The 19,067-nt window shown below is 40.0% G+C and overlaps 2 protein-coding genes across 2 annotated transcripts; one reads left to right on the top strand and one right to left on the bottom strand.

Annotated features, from left to right (window-relative positions):
• Nucleotides 1-113: 113 nt before the first annotated feature.
• On the bottom strand, nt 114-15,741 carry LOC144650387 (dynein axonemal assembly factor 3-like). The gene is made up of 15 exons (XM_078510052.1): nt 15,598-15,741; nt 12,404-12,460; nt 11,470-11,564; nt 9,256-9,349; nt 8,439-8,532; nt 7,225-7,288; nt 5,759-5,841; nt 4,641-4,731; nt 3,789-3,914; nt 3,317-3,439; nt 2,354-2,570; nt 1,635-1,749; nt 928-1,002; nt 750-831; nt 114-337 (listed from the first exon to the last, which is right to left on the bottom strand). The coding sequence occupies exons 1-15, from the start codon at nt 15,668-15,670 to the stop codon at nt 278-280; spliced, it is 1,449 nt and encodes a 482-aa protein (XP_078366178.1). The 5' UTR covers nt 15,671-15,741; the 3' UTR covers nt 114-277.
• Nucleotides 15,742-15,814: 73 nt separating this feature from the next.
• LOC144648796 (uncharacterized) lies at nt 15,815-18,691 on the top strand. The gene is made up of 3 exons (XM_078508253.1): nt 15,815-15,882; nt 17,322-17,412; nt 18,222-18,691. Exons 1-3 carry the CDS (start codon nt 15,832-15,834, stop codon nt 18,407-18,409), a joined length of 330 nt encoding a protein of 109 aa, XP_078364379.1. The 5' UTR covers nt 15,815-15,831; the 3' UTR covers nt 18,410-18,691.
• The last annotated feature ends 376 nt before the right edge of the window (nt 18,692-19,067 follow it).

The following is a 19,067-nucleotide window of genomic DNA, read 5'->3' as shown; positions in this document are numbered from 1 at the left end:
CGCGCAAGGCATCAAGGGAAGGACGAACTTATCTTTCTACGTCCTTCCCATCATCCTCTTCGAACGTAGCCAAAACGAAAAAAGAGTAACGACTGGGTACGAGTCTGTGACTAGTCCGTCATCATTTTTTTCTTGGCACTTGTTTGACGCATTAGTATTTACTCGACGCACCTTTAAATAAATATGTAACAAGTTAAGCGAAAAGTTTTATGTCACGAAAGACAAGTCACGCAAAAACGGACTTCAAGGAGATCATGGAGATTGCACTTAGTGAATGCTATCTTTGAAAAGTGAAGAAGGCGTGAGCGTCTTTCTCTCCATCAGCAGGAACTGCCGTCTGCAATAGAATGCAACCATAGTTAAACATAGGCACGTGACATTTTGGGAACGAGGGTGAACAAGATTCTAGTCCTTTTTGAAAAATGAATAGCCCATCAGCAATGTCACAAGGGACTTGTGCCGCTTTGTTGGGTTTGGTGTGTTGGAGGATGGGTAGACGAGTAAATAAGTTCGATTGACAGTGAAGAAGTTGTTCATTCGTCGTCGTTCGTTCGCTCGATTGTCGTTCGTTTGTTTGTTTGTTCGTTGCGCCACCTAGTCAACCAAACAAATCGTACCTTGGCGCCGGTTACGTACATTTGCCTAAAGTTTCTATTGGTTTATTTTGTTGTTTACGATAGTTGTGTTTGGTCAGTTGTAGTTGTAATAGTTTTGGTTGTACGACAATAAATTAAAAACCACTAACATACCTTACAGCCAGCACTCTGTGCCATGGATGTTATCTTTTTGAGGTATTCTTGCATCTGCTCAGGCTTGAGATCCAGCATGAACCTTTATACAAAAAATCACAGCACACAGCATTACTCAAGTCACAACAGCCTTGCCATTTTATATTTCAACAATAAAAAAGTCTTCAATACAACTTACTTGGTCGTTTCAGTGATGATAAGGGCTTCATCAGCAAATATCTCCTTTACCTCTGGAGTCAATAAATGAACCATACTGAAAATGATATAACTCTAGATCAGTGGAAGTTTGGATGCGTCAGCTCGATTTGGTTAAAAAAAATTTTGAAACTCGATCACTGTGACGTAATGATTGAAGGTTTGCGTATGAATATGTCAATGCACTGTTCATTTTCCACATTGCTCTTCTAATCAAAAACCGTAGGCCTGAAAGTCAAAAAAGTCCTAGAAGGAACTGTTTTTGGGTGGGAAAAAAGTATGAAATAGAATGCCGTTGAATTCTGAAAGGAAGAGCCGCTGGATTTAGGGGGGCAAAAGGGATCGCTATTTTTGGGAAGTCGTTGCCTTCGGATGGTTAATTTAGAAACAACCTGTATAATTGACCAGCCGATTTACAGAAAAAGAACGCGTGAAACGAATAAATGCGGGAGCGCCTTGCTCGTCTCAACTAAGGACAAGTTTCATTAATGTTCACTAAAAGACGCGTAAATGTTCTTTTCTTCTTTCCAGTTTAAAAGGCCTCTTTTTAGCCCTTTCTTCTCCTCAAGACGTTAGTTAAACGATCATACTCTCAGTAAGCGCAGTACAGTTGAGTGATCTTCCGAAAACGGACCTTGCCTTACTCAGTCGCAATAATAACATAAACGTGTCTATCACGTGATCGCATACCTGTTTGAGAAGTAAATGACGTCAAACAGCTTGTTGTACTTGCTTTTCTTGGAGAGATCAGGAACACAGTTCAGAGGGAGGAAGCTGACCCTGATACCAGGACACTTCATGTAACCTGAAAAAAATACAGCATTTACACAAAACGGTGGACTTAAGGAACGTCCACCATTTGTTATGTCGTATAATAAACACACACGGTCACAACGGCATATAAATTAGCGCCGAGTGCAGTTCGGGGTCGGAATTATTGCAGTTTTTTTAGGGATTGCAATGTGGCATGAGGCACTACCATAATAATGCATGTCACCACCCAGGATCGAACCCGGAACTTCTGGCCTGTTAGCATCCCTCTCCCACCACTACACAACCACGTTGATCCCGGCTTTTTGGCCCACTTGAGCGTCGCACTTTTTGTTCTCCTCTCACCAAACCGAAAGACAAAAAGAAACGCACGAATGCAACACAACTGCAGATAAGGTTCTTAAAGTGTCGCATCTATAATAGCGGACAGTACCCCTAGACCTTACCAAAGCGTAACAGTAAATCGTGTTATTATCAGAGCACAGTTTCGACCTAGTCCAGGCCTAAACAAGGGCAGATATGAAATCGTCTATCACTAAAGGATTGCCAATGATGGCATCGTCCGTTCAAGAAAGGGAAAGGAGCTGATGGAGGGGGGGGGGAGTAACTTCGTAGAAGCGAAACATCAGACTGATTACCTTGTGTTTGCTGCGTGGTATCCTTAACTGCTTCTTTTCTCTTTGTACTTTCAATTTCTTCGGCTTCTTCTTCTTCGTCTTCTTCCTTAACTTTTTGCAATGTCGCCTTCTCTTTCTTTTCTTTCTTCTCGTCAATCTTTGGCTGGACATATTTTTCACCAGCCATGATTTCGTGCATAAGAGCGGTGACGTTATATTCCGATACATTTGTTGCTGTCTGAGACGAAAACAAATCGCAAAATATAAGTCAAATAAGTCGAGTATGGCTAAAATTTATAACTGGCTGCTTATGGCTTTTCCATTTCATCTAAGTTTTTCGGAGCCTTTCTACTTACTTCGAATCCCAATAAAAATCGGAAAGTCGCGAATTTTCTTGAATAGTCTAGTTTAGGCCTTTCGACACAACAAATATTTCGAAACAAACAAATTATAGACAATTTTTATCCTTTATGGTTTTGAAAATCCTCCTAAGATCATCATCATCTCTGATGATGAACAATAATAATAATCATAAAATATTTATATAGCGCTAACATCCTCAAAGTCCAAAAGCGCTTTACAGGAGGCAAACCCTGTCAAACCAACGGCTGGGGGTTACCTGAAGTCCTTTTTTTCAACGCTTAACATGGGTTTAACGGAAATATCTCGTTCGCGTTTCAAAGAATCTTAAAACCCTTCACTCATTACACATATCTTAGTATGTTTTGCGGTGTTTTGTTAAAGGTCTGAGTAAAAGGTCTCGACCTTGTAATCAGGCACGGGGACCGTGCCCGAATTATGGCGTGGGTACTTGAAAAAATAGTATGTTCACATTAGTGCCCAGCGTGAATCGTACTCGGGCACCGTGCCCAGGCATCAAGTGTGACCGCAGCCTTATTCCCATTTCGAGCCTTTTTTGCTTCACACTCGACAATACTACACTATCAGGGAAATACACAAAATAATCTGAAGGCGCATACTCACCTTTACATGCTGTCCATTGGAAGTTCTAAAGAGTGACTCCTCCTCGCTCTCAATACCAAATGCTAAATACGGGCTGTTTATGATGTCGCCCCAGTACCCTCGGCGCGCAATTCGCTCTCCTTCCTAACACAATTCAAACAAAATAAAGAAAGTGATAAATGAAAGAACATTAATATTGTCTTCTTTTTCTGTGTCGATGATGTTGTGAATTTGGTACAGACATTGGCGTACACACTATGAAATGATTGGGCGAAACCCATGTGATGAATAAGCTCCCCGGGGAAGCCCACTCAATTATAAATGCAACGGATAGGTTTAAAATTGGCGATTTCGATCTTTTGGGGGTTCACAAACCCCTTCCATTGAGTACCCATAGGATTTACGGCAGATCATACTATCAAATCACCGAATGTTTGTTAAAAACTGTTAGAAAAATTAAATTTGTGGGAAAGAACGTTATATATGTAACTACCTTCTTGATGATAATACCAGAGGCCAAAGTTCTGTTAGATACTTCATATGTAGAGTCACTTCGCAGCTCAAAAGCCAAACCTTGTTCACGCCAGCTCTTGTACTCATGACTATTGATAATTGATGCCTGAAACCAAGATAACAGATTGATTTTATTTCACGTGATATATCAAATACAAGAGACAATGTTTCAGCACATTTATTTCGGCTATGAATCTTTCTTAAGGAGTATACGTTTAATAACTGCAATAACAGTATTTTCAATGATGGTATTTTGACAAAATTTTAAGAACCAGAAAATAAGTGTGGAGCTCCGCTTTTAGACTTAAATCTATATAAGGTAAAGTCTGTGTCCGAGCCTAAGTGGCCCATACAGCCGGAGCTTATCCCGGTTTCAGTAGCATTAAGCGACTAGAAGTATTGCTACTCCCCCCTGGATGAGATGCTTGTCCATCGCAGGGTTACCCCCCAGCAGTAATTTCGCCGGTACCCAGTTATACACCTGGGTGGAGAGAGGCACTGTGAGAGTAAGGTGTCTTGCCCAAGAACACAACGCAGCGCCCCGGCCAGGTCTCGAACCGGGGCCGTTCAACTCGGAGCCAAGCGCTAACCATTAGAGCACCGCGCCTAATGCTGATCAGGATTAACTTTCGAGCGAACGAACACATTCAAGCACTCGCATCTTGTATCACATTTTAACACTAGCACATGCACGTTTGCACAACTGGAGTCATCATGGGCTGTGCCTTTTGCAGATTACACAATAAAATTAGTATTAGAATTAATACTAAAACTAAGACAAGGATTAAGTACGTAAGATTGATACACAGTAAAATAAAATGTTACTGTTTACCTTTTTTGACAATTTCATATTGTAGTCCCAATCAAAAATATTCTGCCTTGAGTCATAACGAACAGCAAAATACTGCCTTAGTCTCTCCTCCCTGGGTAAAATCAATAAATTATAATAATATCATTAATTTTTGTATTAATAAACTAACTTTTTCGGAATACAGTAGAATCCCGATTTCTCAAACCAATTGTCGTTTCTTTTGGGTAGTACTTCTCTGTAAGTTTACCCCCGCCGCGGATTTCTCAGTCCAATTTTTGTTTCCTTTGGGTAGTACTTCTCTGTAATTTTGCCCTCAATTTCTCAAACCAATTTTCCTTTCTCCTGGAGGATTGAAAATTCGGGAGTCCTCTTTATCCCAGTTTCTTTTTTTTGTAATTGCCAATAACTAGGGAAATTGACAAGATGTAAAGATCTAGTTAGATTGCAGTGCCAAATGATGTTATTCACCAAACAAAACCACTTGGCTGCAAAAATGGTCGTCCTCCCTAGCTTTGCTTCTTGTTCTCCTTTCCTGTACAGCTCACCACTGTTTGTATGTGCCATTTTTCCTTACACTGCAAAACAGTCGTTTTTTCTCTAAAGTCATTGGAAAAAACGCTTATCGAAGGCGTGAAGCGCCGAACGTTGAGCTTCAGACTTCTTGCTCTCATTCGAAGACCGAGCGTGTTCGCAAAAGATACGACTGTTTTGCAGTCTTTTTTTCCTCTTTTTCTTTCTCACTCAAAAGCACTAGCAGAAAAGTGGTACCACTATGGTCTAAAATGCCTGCTGTCGAGCCAAGTAGCCCATCAGGACCAGAGCTTAATCCCAGTTTCTGTAGCGTTGAGCGGCTAGGAGTATTGCTACTCCCCCCTGGATGGGATGCTAGTCTGTTGCATGGTTACCTCCAGCAGTAAATTCGCTGGTACCCATTTATACCCCTGGGTGAAGAGAGGCACTGTGAGGGTAAAGTGTCTTGCCCAAGAACACAACACAGTGCCCTGGCCTGGGCTCATACTCAGACCGCTCAATCGGGAGTCTGGCACGCAACCCATTGGGCTATTGCACCTCCCCATTCATGGTCTACCAATTCGTATTTGTGAATACCAAGCAACAATGTTATTAAGTCTATCACTTACCAGTGTTTGCAGATATCAAACAGCTTGGGATCTGTATTTCTCCAGAATTTAAAGATGCTCTCCAACTGATCTCTCTCCTTAAACTAGATGAGATAAACAGGCCCCGAAAAAAAAATGTTTAAACTGTCATCGACATTAAATAGAAATTCTGGGACATGTATTGAATGCTGTATTATAAGAATTAACAAAATAGGCAGAACTCTCTCCACCAGGCTTCATCTAAAAAAAAACACAGCAAGTTACTCGCCAAGAGTAAATATTTTAAATTTGTACATTCTAAAAATCCTTTCCTTTTCAATTCTAACAAATGAAGAAAAAGATGCACTGTTGAAATTTCTTTATTTGAAGGTACTCTATCATACATGTTCATCTTGAAAATAATGGCTTTCTTTTTCGAATTTGCAGTTTGTTAATTTTTCAATGCTTCCCAATTTTAACCACATTTGCTTCTTCTTGGAACAGTTGAAGCTCTCATAAGCAGCCACACTCAGGAAGCGACAAAAAGTGTCCATAAGTGGAGCTGACCGCTTATGAGAATGGTTCTCGTAAGCGGCCACTAGATGTGTAGGGCATAGATGGCCGCTAACGGGAGCTTGCCCAGCTAACAATAACCGGGCATACGTGGATGACGACAAAACAAACACCAAAATATGGTACTGTAATTACTGTAAAATCATTGTGATGAACCATGATGTGAAGTTGATTGATAAAAACAAGATACAGAGGTTGTTAACAGGTTTCTCTTCGGTGTGTCCGCTTACAGGAGCTTAAAAACAAAGAAAAAGTCTAAGTCGTAATCTTTGAAAGTGTCTGCGGCCGTTTACGGAATGTCTGTTTACGAGAATGTAAAAATACAGAGATTGTATGAGAGTTAAAATGGGGTTTCAAACAAGACAGCCGTAAGTGGCGCTGTCTGCTTTCGAGAGTGTCCGTTAAGAGAGCTTCAACTGTATACCAAATTCTTTAATTCTTTAATAAAATTCCAGTTACTATAATCCCTGGCCTGGGCTAATACAACTTCCTAAGGGTTTTTGGATGGGCTTATAAATAGAGGGGCTTATATCAGGTGGGGGGGGGGGGGGGTGTGGGTTATAAGTGAAATAAAATAATGCTTCAAATGGGCTACTAACAGCAATGTTGATCTACTGTAAGCATTAAAATGTCTCAACAACTGAATTCATTTAATACTTGGAACAAATTTAAAACTATAACAACAAGAACATAACGGAAAAGCAACAAACCTATTGTTTTGTAAGGTTGCCTAATTTTCTGTTTGAAGTACTTACAGTGTTCAGTGAGAGTGCTTAATATTATAACAACAAGAGAAATTAGTGCCCAGGGGGCATATATCTAGGTGGGGGGGGGACTTATATCTGGCTGGGTGGGGATGGACCTATAACCAGGGGAGCTCATAATCACTGCAGGGGGACATATAAGCAGGATTTTGTGGCATGTGAATTAATAACCTTTAGCTGTGAAAAGTTGAACACAGGCAAACAAGCTTCAAGATAATCTGGATCTGTTATCATCCTGAAAAATTAATTCAAAACATAACAAAACTGTTAACATTGAGCCATCTTTACAACAAGTGATTTAATCTGTTCTAATTTCCAAGTATTAAAATTATGTTGTGACAAATGATCATGAACTGACTTGCTAAAATTCTCCCATTAACTTGACAACGCAAAAATAATTAAACTATTTGTAACAGTTCTGCCTTGCAGGGGTAGATTCATGTTACTACAACAGTACTGAAGATTAAGTCTGCATTCAAGCCTAGTAGCCCATCAGGCTTGTTATTACATGCATATTATTATCAAGTTTCAGTAGCATCAAGTGTCTAGGCGTAAATTACATTTTGTATCTAATAATCCCATGATGGGATGCTAGACCATCCCAGTGTCACCTTCTCCATCAAGCATTTATTCTCTGGTACCATTTATACGCTAGGGGCCAGTTGTCAGAAAGGGTGCATAATGTTAACCACTAGATACATGTAAATCATTAATTTAACCGTTTTACGCTTTTTCTTCTAGTTATCGTTCGCCGGCGAACGATGACTTGACATACGCGCTATGAAAAAATAATGAAGTTTTAAAAGTTGATCAGGTATTCTTAAGAATGAGAAGATATTGCTCTTTCAAAAGAACTATGATATGGAAGAGACCATTTAAAATTAACTGATTGTGTTCAAACCAACTTTGTGATCTTGCATATTAGTGAAAAATGAAAAATAAAGGGTGAAAACCTGCCAACTTCAAAGTTGTCATACTTGCAAACAATTTTATCTATTTAACTGAAACTTTGTCAGTCAGTCTGTTACAGACTGTTATTACATATTTTAGCCCCAAAAAGCTCCTAGCACTTATTCTCTTGATTGTTTAACTACAAATAATTAACTCTCATAGGTTAAATATTACCAAAAATGTACATTTATGACGTCATAACTCCATAGGGGTTCACCTGTCAATCGAAATCTCATCAACAGCGGAAAGCACATTCTGTGCTCTTAAAAACCGTATATAGTTTACCATGCTTTCAACTGTTTGCTATGCTCCTAATGCCAGTGACAACAAACCTTCATAGAAAAGCCCACAACAAAAAAACGGTTAAAGGGTTAAGGGAGTCCCCAGTCGCCTTCTTGATTACAGTGAAAACATCCAAAGATTTAACAAGGTACCTGATAAAGTCAGTTGATTTCTGTTGTAAATATTCACTTGCTTGTGGTCTCACAAGGCTATTCCCAAACAGTTCAAGGAATAGCTCTGTCCTTTCTACAAAATTATGAAAAAGACACTCTTACTATTTACATGTTCAAAAAATTGGACTTGACCAGTTTATATTCTTGGTGCTGATAAAAGAACAGCATGGCTCTGGGGATGGGAATGTTCAACCCCAGGGACGGCACTCATAATTTCTTTGGGAGAGAGTGCCCCGCTGAAACTCTGAAACCCTTACCCTATACTAGACCATGTTCAGCTGATTTTGAAACCCCATACTAGACCAGACATCAAAAATCCGTACCCTCTCCCAGACCTTTTGTAGAACTGTATCACTATTTGTGTTTTTTTGAGGAAAGCCATCTGATGATTTTATTCATGTTAAAGATGGCCTCTTTCTCTTTCGAGGTTCTATTCCTATTTCGGACATAATTCCTCATACTACTGATCAGTTTTCCAGCAAATGATACCCTATTCTAAACCAAAACCGACTGACTTCCTTACCCAATCTCAGACAAAGCTACTTGGAAACCAAACCCTTCACAGTGGCACATATCTATATAGCTCATATATGGAATTCCTCCCCCCCCCCCCCCCCCCCCCGCCTCCGGTGTACAACACACAAGCCATTAGGCGGCTGCACCTCAAGGTAACATACACAAGGTGATGACTTTCCTAATTCTCTTCATCTATCTATTTAGCAATACACTGCTATTGTTAAGCATTGATCACTGTCCCCCCCCCCCCAACCCATACCCCCACATTGTCTCTGCTCACCTTGCAGGCCCAGTCTGTCTCTGGGTTCAAGTGCGATAGATAAAAGCAAAAGGTGCCTTGCATAAATCTCAAGATTATTTTCAACAACGTAGATCTGCAACATTAATAAGACAGATTTAACATCTTTGGTCTGCCAATAAACCAACAGAAATTTTAAACCATGCACCATATACTTGGCTTGTCTGACCAAGTTACAGATGAATTGCACCTATAGTGTGTACCTGTAGATGTGTAACATCAACTCTCTATTACCCCCGGGGGGGGGGGGCGTACTCCCATAAATTTCGGATAGGGGTGTGCCGCCAAGGTTCTTAAACCTTGACCCTATATAAGGATAAAGAAAGTGAAAATTGATACCCTTTTTAAGGCCCAAAACGGAAAAATTACACCCATTCAAGGGGAGGAGAAGCGTTCCGTGACGACCAAATCTTTCTAAAATCGCTTTACTAATACCTGAAGAGAAAATTCAGTTTTTAGATACCTTTTTTTCGTTTAGCTGGGCGTTTATTTTAGCTAATAGAATTTAGGTACCCTATCTAAGGATCACACCAGGAACACATTGCCAAAAGGAGCAAAAATAATACCCTATTTAAGGACCGAGAACCTCAAAAACCATACCCTATCGAGCGGCACATAACTCTATAGGCCACATATGGGAGTACCCCCCCCCCCTCCCGGGTCTATTACTGACTATAGGCCTGCAGTAGAGGGGGGCAAAGGGTTTATGCGTGACACGTGAAAAGGGCAAAAATTAGTCCGTGACGCGTGAAAATAGGGCAAAAATTAGTCCGTGTCGCGTGAAAAATAGTTAGAAAAGAAACGTGATCCGTGAATTTTGCTGTTTAAGTATACGTGACACGTGAATTTGGTTAAAACTTGTGCGTGAAACGGGATCACGAACCCCCCTTTGGTACCCTCTGCAGTAGGGTACCATTTGATGATGATTTGATTTAGTTCCCTTAATTTTACACCCAAACCAAAGATACGTTTGGTTATAATACAACACACCCAGCCTTTTCTACTAAATGACCTTTACTTTGAAAAGATGATGTTACAATGATATACAGTGCGACCTCTATTAAGCGGCAACCCTCCATTAAGCGGCCACTTACCAAAGTTCCGATTTATTTGTCAGTAAACTGCTGTATTTGATTCCTCTATTCAACAGCCACCTCCATTAAGCGGCTGCGGCCACCTTTTTGCTGTTGCAAGTGTATTATTTATATTGTTTTTTACCTCCATTAAGCGGCCAGCAAATTATCTTTCCAAGTGAAATGCATGGTGACAGATGATTATTAAATAAATTGTCTGTGAAATATCTTGAGCTAAATTTTTGCACATACTAGCTATTGATGCAAAAAAGGCCTAAGAAACTTGTCAACGATGTTTTGCATATTTTTCTGTACATTATCAAGCCAAAGAAATACTGTACATTTCAACTACGTGCCCTCTGTGTTAGAACTAGTACTATGCATGGGCTGGACATGCACTTGATTTTTTGTTTATCTATCTTTTATTATCTCTATATATGTTCACTTTTTTAAAGCATTTTGCCAAATAGAGTCAATAAAATCATGTTTACTGCCATTCCTATCCAATTTATACTGTACCTCTATTAAGCGGCCACTTTCCAAAGTCCCGAGGGTGGCCGCTTAATAGAGGTCGGACTGTAATTGACTGTAATTTCAATGCTCACATCTTGTAAAATAAGTAACCTTTCAGTTCACAGTTTGAAGTTAGAGCAGTTTAGAAATACTGCTAGGTAAAAAAATAAATACAGGCTCCATCCAAAATAAGTGAGCCCCTCCCAGCAGTCCCAGGGGTTTCAGGAGAAAAGGTAACATGGCCAGAAAAAAATTGGGAAGAAGGGAACAAAATGAAAATAAAGCTGGGAACACTGGAACAAAAGCCTGGTTTCTGATATTCTAGGAAACAGGGACCACAAAAATAGACAAACAAATTTGTTGGGGAGAAGGTCACGGGAACATGCCCCCCTCTCTCCCGGGAGGGGCTTATAAGTTTTATCTCCAATAAGTGCTCTCCTTCGAGCAGAGTTTAATAAGTGCCTCAGGTGGTAAATCAAATTTTAGGGGTAGCTAAGAATGGGAGAGAGTAGAAAAATCCAGTTGTTGAATTGTGGTTGGTACCCTTACACTTTCCCTGGTCTAAAGGATAAGTGAAGTGATGATTTACATTTAACTCATTTGAACTTACATGTAGATCTCTCTTGGTGTGTCTGTAGGCCTGTGCAAAGGTCTTTAAAATGTGTCGGCAATCCCCTGCTCCTATGATAAGGAAATTATGCTTTCCTGAAAAGAATCAACGGACAAAATAGCAGTCAGACTGATGAACTATCAGTTCATTTTTCCAATGTTAAACAATGAAAGATCGAACAGAAAAATGAATGATCCAGTGCTGAATGAACATAATAAGTAAATGCTTTTGACTTTTCGACTAAATAAAAGAAAAATGGGGTGACCCCATTTAGTGGTACATGTATGGTGGAATGACTTAACTGTTCATAAACAAATTTTACAGTGTTTCCTTTCTCTAATGTCAGTGCCTCAATTTTTATTAAGGTATACTGTATTGCCCTAACCAACAAATAAAAGATAGCCGCAAGGCAAACAGGAGTGAAATTGAACAATATTGAAGTTGTGCAATTCCCCGAATAGGGTCAGTCAAAAAATGAATGAATTCAAAGCAATAAATATGCAGGTCACCAAAAACTAACAATTGAAAATGTCAACTTGTGAAGCAAACAACAAAAGGAACCAAAGACGATTTGTGGTAGTCTGTAAAACAGGAGCCAACTGTAGTGGAGGGGGACAGGGGGGTCTGATCCTCCCGCCTCCCATGCCCTTTACTCCCGCTTCCTGCTCCCGCCTAAATCCGTAGCCGTTTTCTCCTCTTTGTCCCATATCTATTGCAAATTACAACAAAATGTGGCAAAAGTTTACCTGTTTTCTCCCAGTTCCCACCACCTTAGGAATTCTGCTTCCCGCCCTCCCTTCTCTGGCTTCCCACCCCTTTTCTCCAGGGCTCCTGCCCCCTGTCCCCATACACACTGTATCATAACAATATAACTCAATCATTTATTTATTTTAAGTGCTAATATTGCTTACTGATCGTATGACAGGAAGTTTACCTTTCGTTGTGGCACCATCTCCAGAGATGTCCAACTTCTCCAACTTGGATACTAAAGCTGCAAACCATAAAATTTAACAAGGATGATTTAAAATAAAATGATAAGGATGAACATTAGGGATTGAAAGACATCTTGGGAAATCATCACAGAATCATAAAAAACACACTCACAACATCCTCAAAATGTGACATCCTGCATAATTGCTTACGAGATGTAGTCACTTACAACTGAGGCTAGTTCATGGGGGGTCTAAATTCTGAGTCATATCTGGTTGTTGTTTCAGCTTTAAAGGTGGTGTTACACCGGACAACTTCCAACAACATTTTTTGCCTAATGTTGTGCAAAAAATTGACCACCATAAGACACCATGTAACATGATACCAGGGGGGATTTTTCGCCCAACTTTTGACTCGACTCAAGTCAAAAACTTGCAACGTGTTGCCAACATTGTTGTGTGAAAAATCATTGTTGCAAGTTCTCCCCTATAACACAACTTTAAGTACGATTTAAGTGCATCCAGCGCAATTTGCAATTTGAAATACTAGCATCATCATGATGAACCAAGTCACTCACAGACATGATATTAGAAACACATGTAAACTCTTCTAATGTCAAGGAAAACTTTACTGTCATATGATACCTTGTATCAGGGTTAATTTGTAAGGTGTCATGTTACCCAATATTTGGCACCTATAGTCCTATGGTAAGGTTGGCTTTTGATAAGTGGTCACTTACCATATTTATTTGATTAAGCACCCTGGGTGCGTATTAAATTTTTGGACCCTGAGAGTGGGCACTTACTCAAGGTGGACCTTATTGAGGTGGACGCTTATTTCAGGGATGTCACTAAGGGCCGGCTGCCGGCTTATTTAACTGACTGAAATAGAACTTAAATCCGGCTGAAATTTCACATGAAAACAAAGCTTTCGGTAAACTTTTAGAGCTGCCAATGCCAGAAAAGCCAGCTGGGCTTGTTGATGAGCCGGCTAAGAGTTGTCTTAGCTACATCCCTGTTATTTAAAGGAGAAGTTCACTCCAGAATGGCCGTTTATTTTCTTTACGCCAATAAAAAGTTTATACAAAAATATGTTATTCACCAAAATTTCAGCTTCCAACGAGCGCTAAAACCCTACGAAATCTTTCTCTAAAGTAGCCCAAAATTCGACAACTGAACGCCGCCATCTTGGAGCTAGTGATGTATGTGTGACGTCAAAGAGCTCAGCCTGAAGTTTGAATACTCAAAACTCCTTGTTTTGTTTTGTTTGTCAAAATGCCTGTTTGTGCAGCTCCATGTTTCTCAAACAGAGCTCCAAGAGATACAAAAAACCTTTCACCGTCTTTCAATATCTAAAAGAAAAAATGCTCACGAATGGATTATAAGAATGGGCAGAAACGAAAAATCCTGGCAAAGCGGACATAAATATTTTCGTGTTCCAAAACTATACGGAAGACTGCTTCGAAGAAGATCACAGATACAGTCTCCTGAGTGAAAAACCCACAAAAAAAGAAAAAGGCAGAAGCGATACAACCAATGTTACGATTATGCTATTTCACTTTTTTACTTTATTTCAGGGAGAATTTTTAATCAACCAGAAAAACTCTCTGTTGTTGTTGTTGACTTCGTCGTATTTTCTCGATTAAACGCGGGTCCCCGATTAAACGCCGGCTTCGTATAAACGCCGGGTCAAAACTGCTAACTTTTTAAATAAACCCTGGGGGCGCGGCGTTTGATCGAGGTCCCGGCGATTATTTGTGGTCAAGCAAACAAGTTAATATATTATTTTCAGTAGCACTGCTACGACAAACTGGTACGGTCTGCTACTTTGGTAATTTTTTATAATGTTCAAGGAAACGTCCTGCGTAAAATAACTAGGATGGATGCTGTAAACAAAACGAAACAGCAATGTTCGCGTTCATGTCGTCATGACTGACGCGAAGAGTGGAGGAGGACGTTTATTTATACCGCGAAGGACATTGGCGACATTGCCGTTTATGGACTTATTGGTTGTTTATGTTCTGTTTGTCAGAAATCTTGATTGCAAAATGCACGTACCGTATGCAATACTGCAACATTGGTAACATGATCATCCTCGGAGACCCAGAGACAGATTGTCGAGCGGGATGACGAGAAAAATCGAGGGTCTCGAAGGATAGGTAATAATAGATCAACCTGAAAAAGTTGCAGAAAATTGCACTTCAAAAATGAACTCGATCGGACCCCGATTTAACGCCGGAACACACAAAATTTGTGTCCGCTTTTGAGCAATTGTTCTTTAAATATTGAAAGACGGTGAAAACGGAAATACCTCTTTTTGTATTTCTTGGAGCTCTGTTTAAGCAAAATGGAGCTGCACAAACAGGCTGACAAACAAAAGCCACTACAAAGAAACAAAGAGTTTGAAGTAATTAAAATTTTCCCGCTCAACTTCAGGCTGAGCTCTTTGACGTCACGATACATTAACAGCTCCAAGATGGCGGCGTTCAGTTGTCGAGTTTTGGGCTACTTCAGAAAAGGATTTCGTAGGGTTTAAGCGCTCGTTAGAAGCTGAAATTTTGGTGAATAACATATCTTTGCATAAACTTCTCATTGGCGTAAAAAAAAATTAATGGCCATTCTGGAGTGAACTTCTCCTTTAAGGCTGGGCGCTTATAAAATTTTCACCATTTTCAGTAATAACTTATTTCGGCAATTTCTGTTTATACGAAGAAAACTCGGTCTTCAGGGAAAACTCAGAGTAGTACTTTTAATGGTCGTTTTCGATAATCAATACTCCTCTTGTACATTTCAGTTTTTTGGGGGGTGGGGAGGTGGTGGATGCTCATTCAAGGCTGGGCGCTTATTAACTGGGTACTAATTCAAGGTTGGGCTTTATCGAATAAATATGGTACTAGACGTTAAAAACAGCAGAAAATTTCACAGTAGGTGTGGAACGCAGAATGCAGAAATATGCTTTTGTGCACACCACAATCATATAAAATTTGGGGATTCTAGTCAGTGGTGTAAGGAATAACCAGCTGGTTTAGGGCTATTTCATTTGCATTCTGCATGTTAATCCTGCAGAATAAATCCACCCGACTATGAAATGTTAATCTATCAGATTGAAACCCTGTCCAGTAACCAAAACACACAAATAAACTACAGCAACCAAAGCAAGGTTAAACATGGAACTAGAATCAACGTCAACACGACTTACAATCGTATTTGTCTTGCAGATCAAGAGCTGGGCTGAATCCCCACCAAGTGATCGCTCCAAATCCGTCCACCATGATAGCGTCAAACAAAACAAGCGTCCAAACATATATTTTTCAAACCTGCAAGACAGTCCGCCATTTTTCTTTTGCCGCGTATTTTTGGAGACTGGGTACCAAGACACAACCTCGTGCCCAGGATCTACTCCGCTTTAGCTTTGAAATTTCAAAGTTTCAAGATGGCGGCCATGGCGAAGATGTACTCTGGAAATTTCCGACAATTTGCAGTGGTGAGAGGCTATTTTTACGTCAGATTTAATTCTCGTAACATAATGCAGCCATTTTTGACTCAATAGTACTGAGAGAATGTCGAGCATGACTATGTTATGGGTTACTTTGTGGTGGAAGAGTCATTTCCCTTCAGCCCAGTAACTTCTTGATATTATTAATACCGTAAATGTTTTATAAACGCCATGGGCATCTATTAAGTTTTAGGGGTGCCTGTGAAGTATTATGAGAAGTTATGAGGCGTTTATCATGTACCTATCAATGGTTTGCCCCAGGATGAGGGGTGCAGGCAGCCCTAGGGGAATTTTAAGGTTTTCAAATGTCAATTTTCCCATCCTTAGGTCTCCATTGAGAGTCAAATTCCCACTATTTGCCAGGGCCTTTCCACTCTCCAAGATGGGGACTGAGTAAAATTTTTCACCGATGGGATTGTTGTGGATGCCAAAATCCCCACCCAGGTAGAGCTAATGCACCTATCAATGTTAAGCCCGAGGGGGGTCGGGCAAGGGGTGGGGATTTTGACATTTTCTATAAAAAAATGTCAAATACCCCACCCCCGGGACAAAATAATTGGTCAAAATCCCCATGAAAGGTGGTCAGATGTCCTTCAAACCTTCTATAATGACCAAAATCCCTACCCTGGGGGCATCACCGTCACCCCACCCTTGGGACAACGCGCACGATCAAACCCGGTCAGCCCGACCCCCCCCTCGGCCTTAACATTGATAGGTGCATAAGCTAAGTCAAATTCCCGTGGGTTGCTCTCCGTGGGGGGGGGGGGGGAAGACACCCAGGATATTTTGACATTTTCATGGAAGCCAGAGTCAAATTCCCCACCCTTGGGCACCTAGTGAATGTCAAATTTCACATATCTCCTCTTAAATTGCTAACCCAGCAGGCCATTTAAGATGTCAAAATCCCTACCCTGGGAGAACTTCACAATGTCAAATTCCCTTCGGTTGTCCCCCCCCCCCCCACCCTGGGGCTTAACATTGACAGGTGCAAGACAAGATGTGTAATTTGCTCTCAGGGTTAAATAGAAAACAGTTTGTATGTAGGCGATGTCATTCAAAGGGCAAAATTTATGTCTTAATAATTATTGTTGTTATTGGATTTAACTAAATTAGCATCATTGGCCATTCAATGTTCAAGTCAAGCAAGAAACTAATAAAATGGCATGATTTTACTCTATGGAGCCTTCCCTTGTTTTTTTTAGGTAATTCTTGGGGGGAGGTGTCTAATAGACACGGGACAGCTAGTAGAGGGGGACCTCTAACACAAACTTTACACCTCAGGGGAGGTGTTTATTAGAGCAGATTTACACAGTATGATTTTGTTGCATGGCCCTAAGTCAGGTCAGGCCTGTCGTAAGCTTGTCACATGCGACAAAATTGTACCGCGTAAACCAGCCTTTAGATATAAGGTCTTTTTCTGTGTTTAGAGAATGCCATCAATGATGTGGAGATTAACGTCCAGTAGCTCAACAGCTGGTGGTGACTCCAAGAAACCAGTTCTCCCTACTCCACCTCTAGGTATATATAAAAGATTATTCTGACTTGTAACTCATCCTTCATACACAGCATTCTGCTATTAGCACAACTGAAAGCAATGCCAAACTGTCTGCCACAGCTCTTGCCTTTACCGTATTTACTTGAATAAGCGCCGCCCTCCAATAAGCACCGCATTTGGGACAAAAAAGTTAATAAGCGCTGCCCCTGAATAAGGGCCGCAGTCCCAATGCGGCGCTTATTCGAGGAATTCCATTTTACTAAAAACAGCACTAAAGTGCAACTCCAAAACAAACTTGGACATTTCTTTTCATCAAAAGTGATGTTTTGCAGTTCAAAGGGATTATTTTGCCACTCACCCATTAGTTTTTTTTACCCAACATTCTTACAATACATAGTTCTGTAAATGTTGTGAAGGCCGTGAACTTTGCCAGGACAGCTAGCGCCAATTCTCTCTTCAGCAAGGGACGAATACTGACAATGAAAAGACGCTATTTTCAATTACTGTTAAAGAGTTGTTCTTTGTGGCGTCCAATTATAAGTAAGCGCCACCCTCAAATAAGTCCTGCCCTCAAATAAAGGCCGCACTTGAGGCGAAAAAAATTTAATAAGTGCCACGGCGCTTATTCAAGTAAATACGGTATTCCAGGGGCTGACGCTCAAGCCTTTTTGGTCTATAATCCTCATCAATCATCATCAATTCTTATCTCACCAGAAGGCACTTGAATGAACTTGTATGGCCTGGAAAGGGGGTTAAATGGACAAATGCACATTTCTTGGCAATTATTTTAGAAATGGCAAAATGACAAAATTATTTCATTTTTTATTCACAGTGCCCAAACAGGAAGCGGCCGATACAAGCACTTACAAAGTAAAAGAGTACTATTCGTACAACGAGTGGTCTTTCTATGATTTAGAAAATGTCATCGATTCTGCAGGGCGGAGACAAACCCAACCAGACCCTAAAGTGAAATATACGCATACAAACCCTTGGACAACAAATGAAAAGGCTGCAGCATAAATCTTGAAAGAGCTTCTTAACAAACATCGAGCATCTCTAAAAGTTTTCTATATTGGAAGAATTGCTTGTATTGATTGTGATGTGTTTACCGGTAGTTTACATGTAACAAACAGTAATCTCTTTTTAACTTTTGGACCTAAATTAACAAGCAACGTTCAGTTACACTGCAGAAGTCACGTAAAATGAAGCATTTGTAAATATTCAAAAGATATGAAAAGATCTGTGGTTTTCTCTGATGTTTGTAACAACAAATCTGTATTAAATAAATTGAGACAAAAATTTTATTTAAAAAGTCCTCTGCTGCTTTGGGGTTAATGTCCTTTCACTTCATATTCAGGAAGGTGAATGGAAAATTAAATTAAAAATAACTCATTTCTTTTTTTTCTGTGTTTTATAGTCATAGTATTTGGCTCGCTTCTGTTTAGAACGATTGGCTGAATAAGGTAAAAGAACCCTTTCCAAGCCGTTCTCCCTGCTGCTTCAATGTGACATAAGACGCATAATGTAAGACCTTTTGATAGTGAATATTCCTCACCACCATGTTCATTCTTCTACAACAGCAAATCAACTTCTATTTTTTTTTTTTTTTTTTTTTTTAAAAAAAATTTTAACATAAAAAAATTTAAAACACTAAAGAAAAATAATGACATTCACAACA

This window comes from Oculina patagonica, chromosome 4 (assembly GCF_052425735.1).
Source record: "Oculina patagonica isolate OP01 chromosome 4, crgOcupat, whole genome shotgun sequence".
Classification (NCBI taxonomy): domain Eukaryota; kingdom Metazoa; phylum Cnidaria; class Anthozoa; order Scleractinia; family Oculinidae; genus Oculina; species Oculina patagonica.
The sequence above is the reverse complement of the archived record's forward strand: the minus strand, read 5'-3'. Positions and strand labels throughout refer to the sequence as shown.

What these genes read in the sequence shown, in the direction of transcription:
- LOC144648796 (XM_078508253.1), top strand. Translation starts at nt 15,832, where the DNA reads ATGGCGGCCATGGCGAAGATGTACTCTGGAAATTTCCGACAATTTGCA. An exon ending in ATTTCCGACAATTTGCAGTG is followed by an intron (nt 15,883 to 17,321) that starts GTGAGAGGCTAT and finishes TTCTGTGTTTAG; the next exon opens with AGAATGCCATCAATGATGTG. An exon ending in TCTCCCTACTCCACCTCTAG is followed by an intron (nt 17,413 to 18,221) that starts GTATATATAAAA and finishes TTTTATTCACAG; the next exon opens with TGCCCAAACAGGAAGCGGCC.
- LOC144650387 (XM_078510052.1), bottom strand. Translation starts at nt 15,670, where the DNA reads ATGGTGGACGGATTTGGAGCGATCACTTGGTGGGGATTCAGCCCAGCT. An exon ending in TCAACTTTTCACAGCTAAAG is followed by an intron (nt 5,842 to 7,224) that starts GTTATTAATTCA and finishes TATCTCATCTAG; the next exon opens with TTTAAGGAGAGAGATCAGTT. An exon ending in CCAATGGACAGCATGTAAAG is followed by an intron (nt 2,571 to 3,316) that starts GTGAGTATGCGC and finishes TTTTCGTCTCAG; the next exon opens with ACAGCAACAAATGTATCGGA.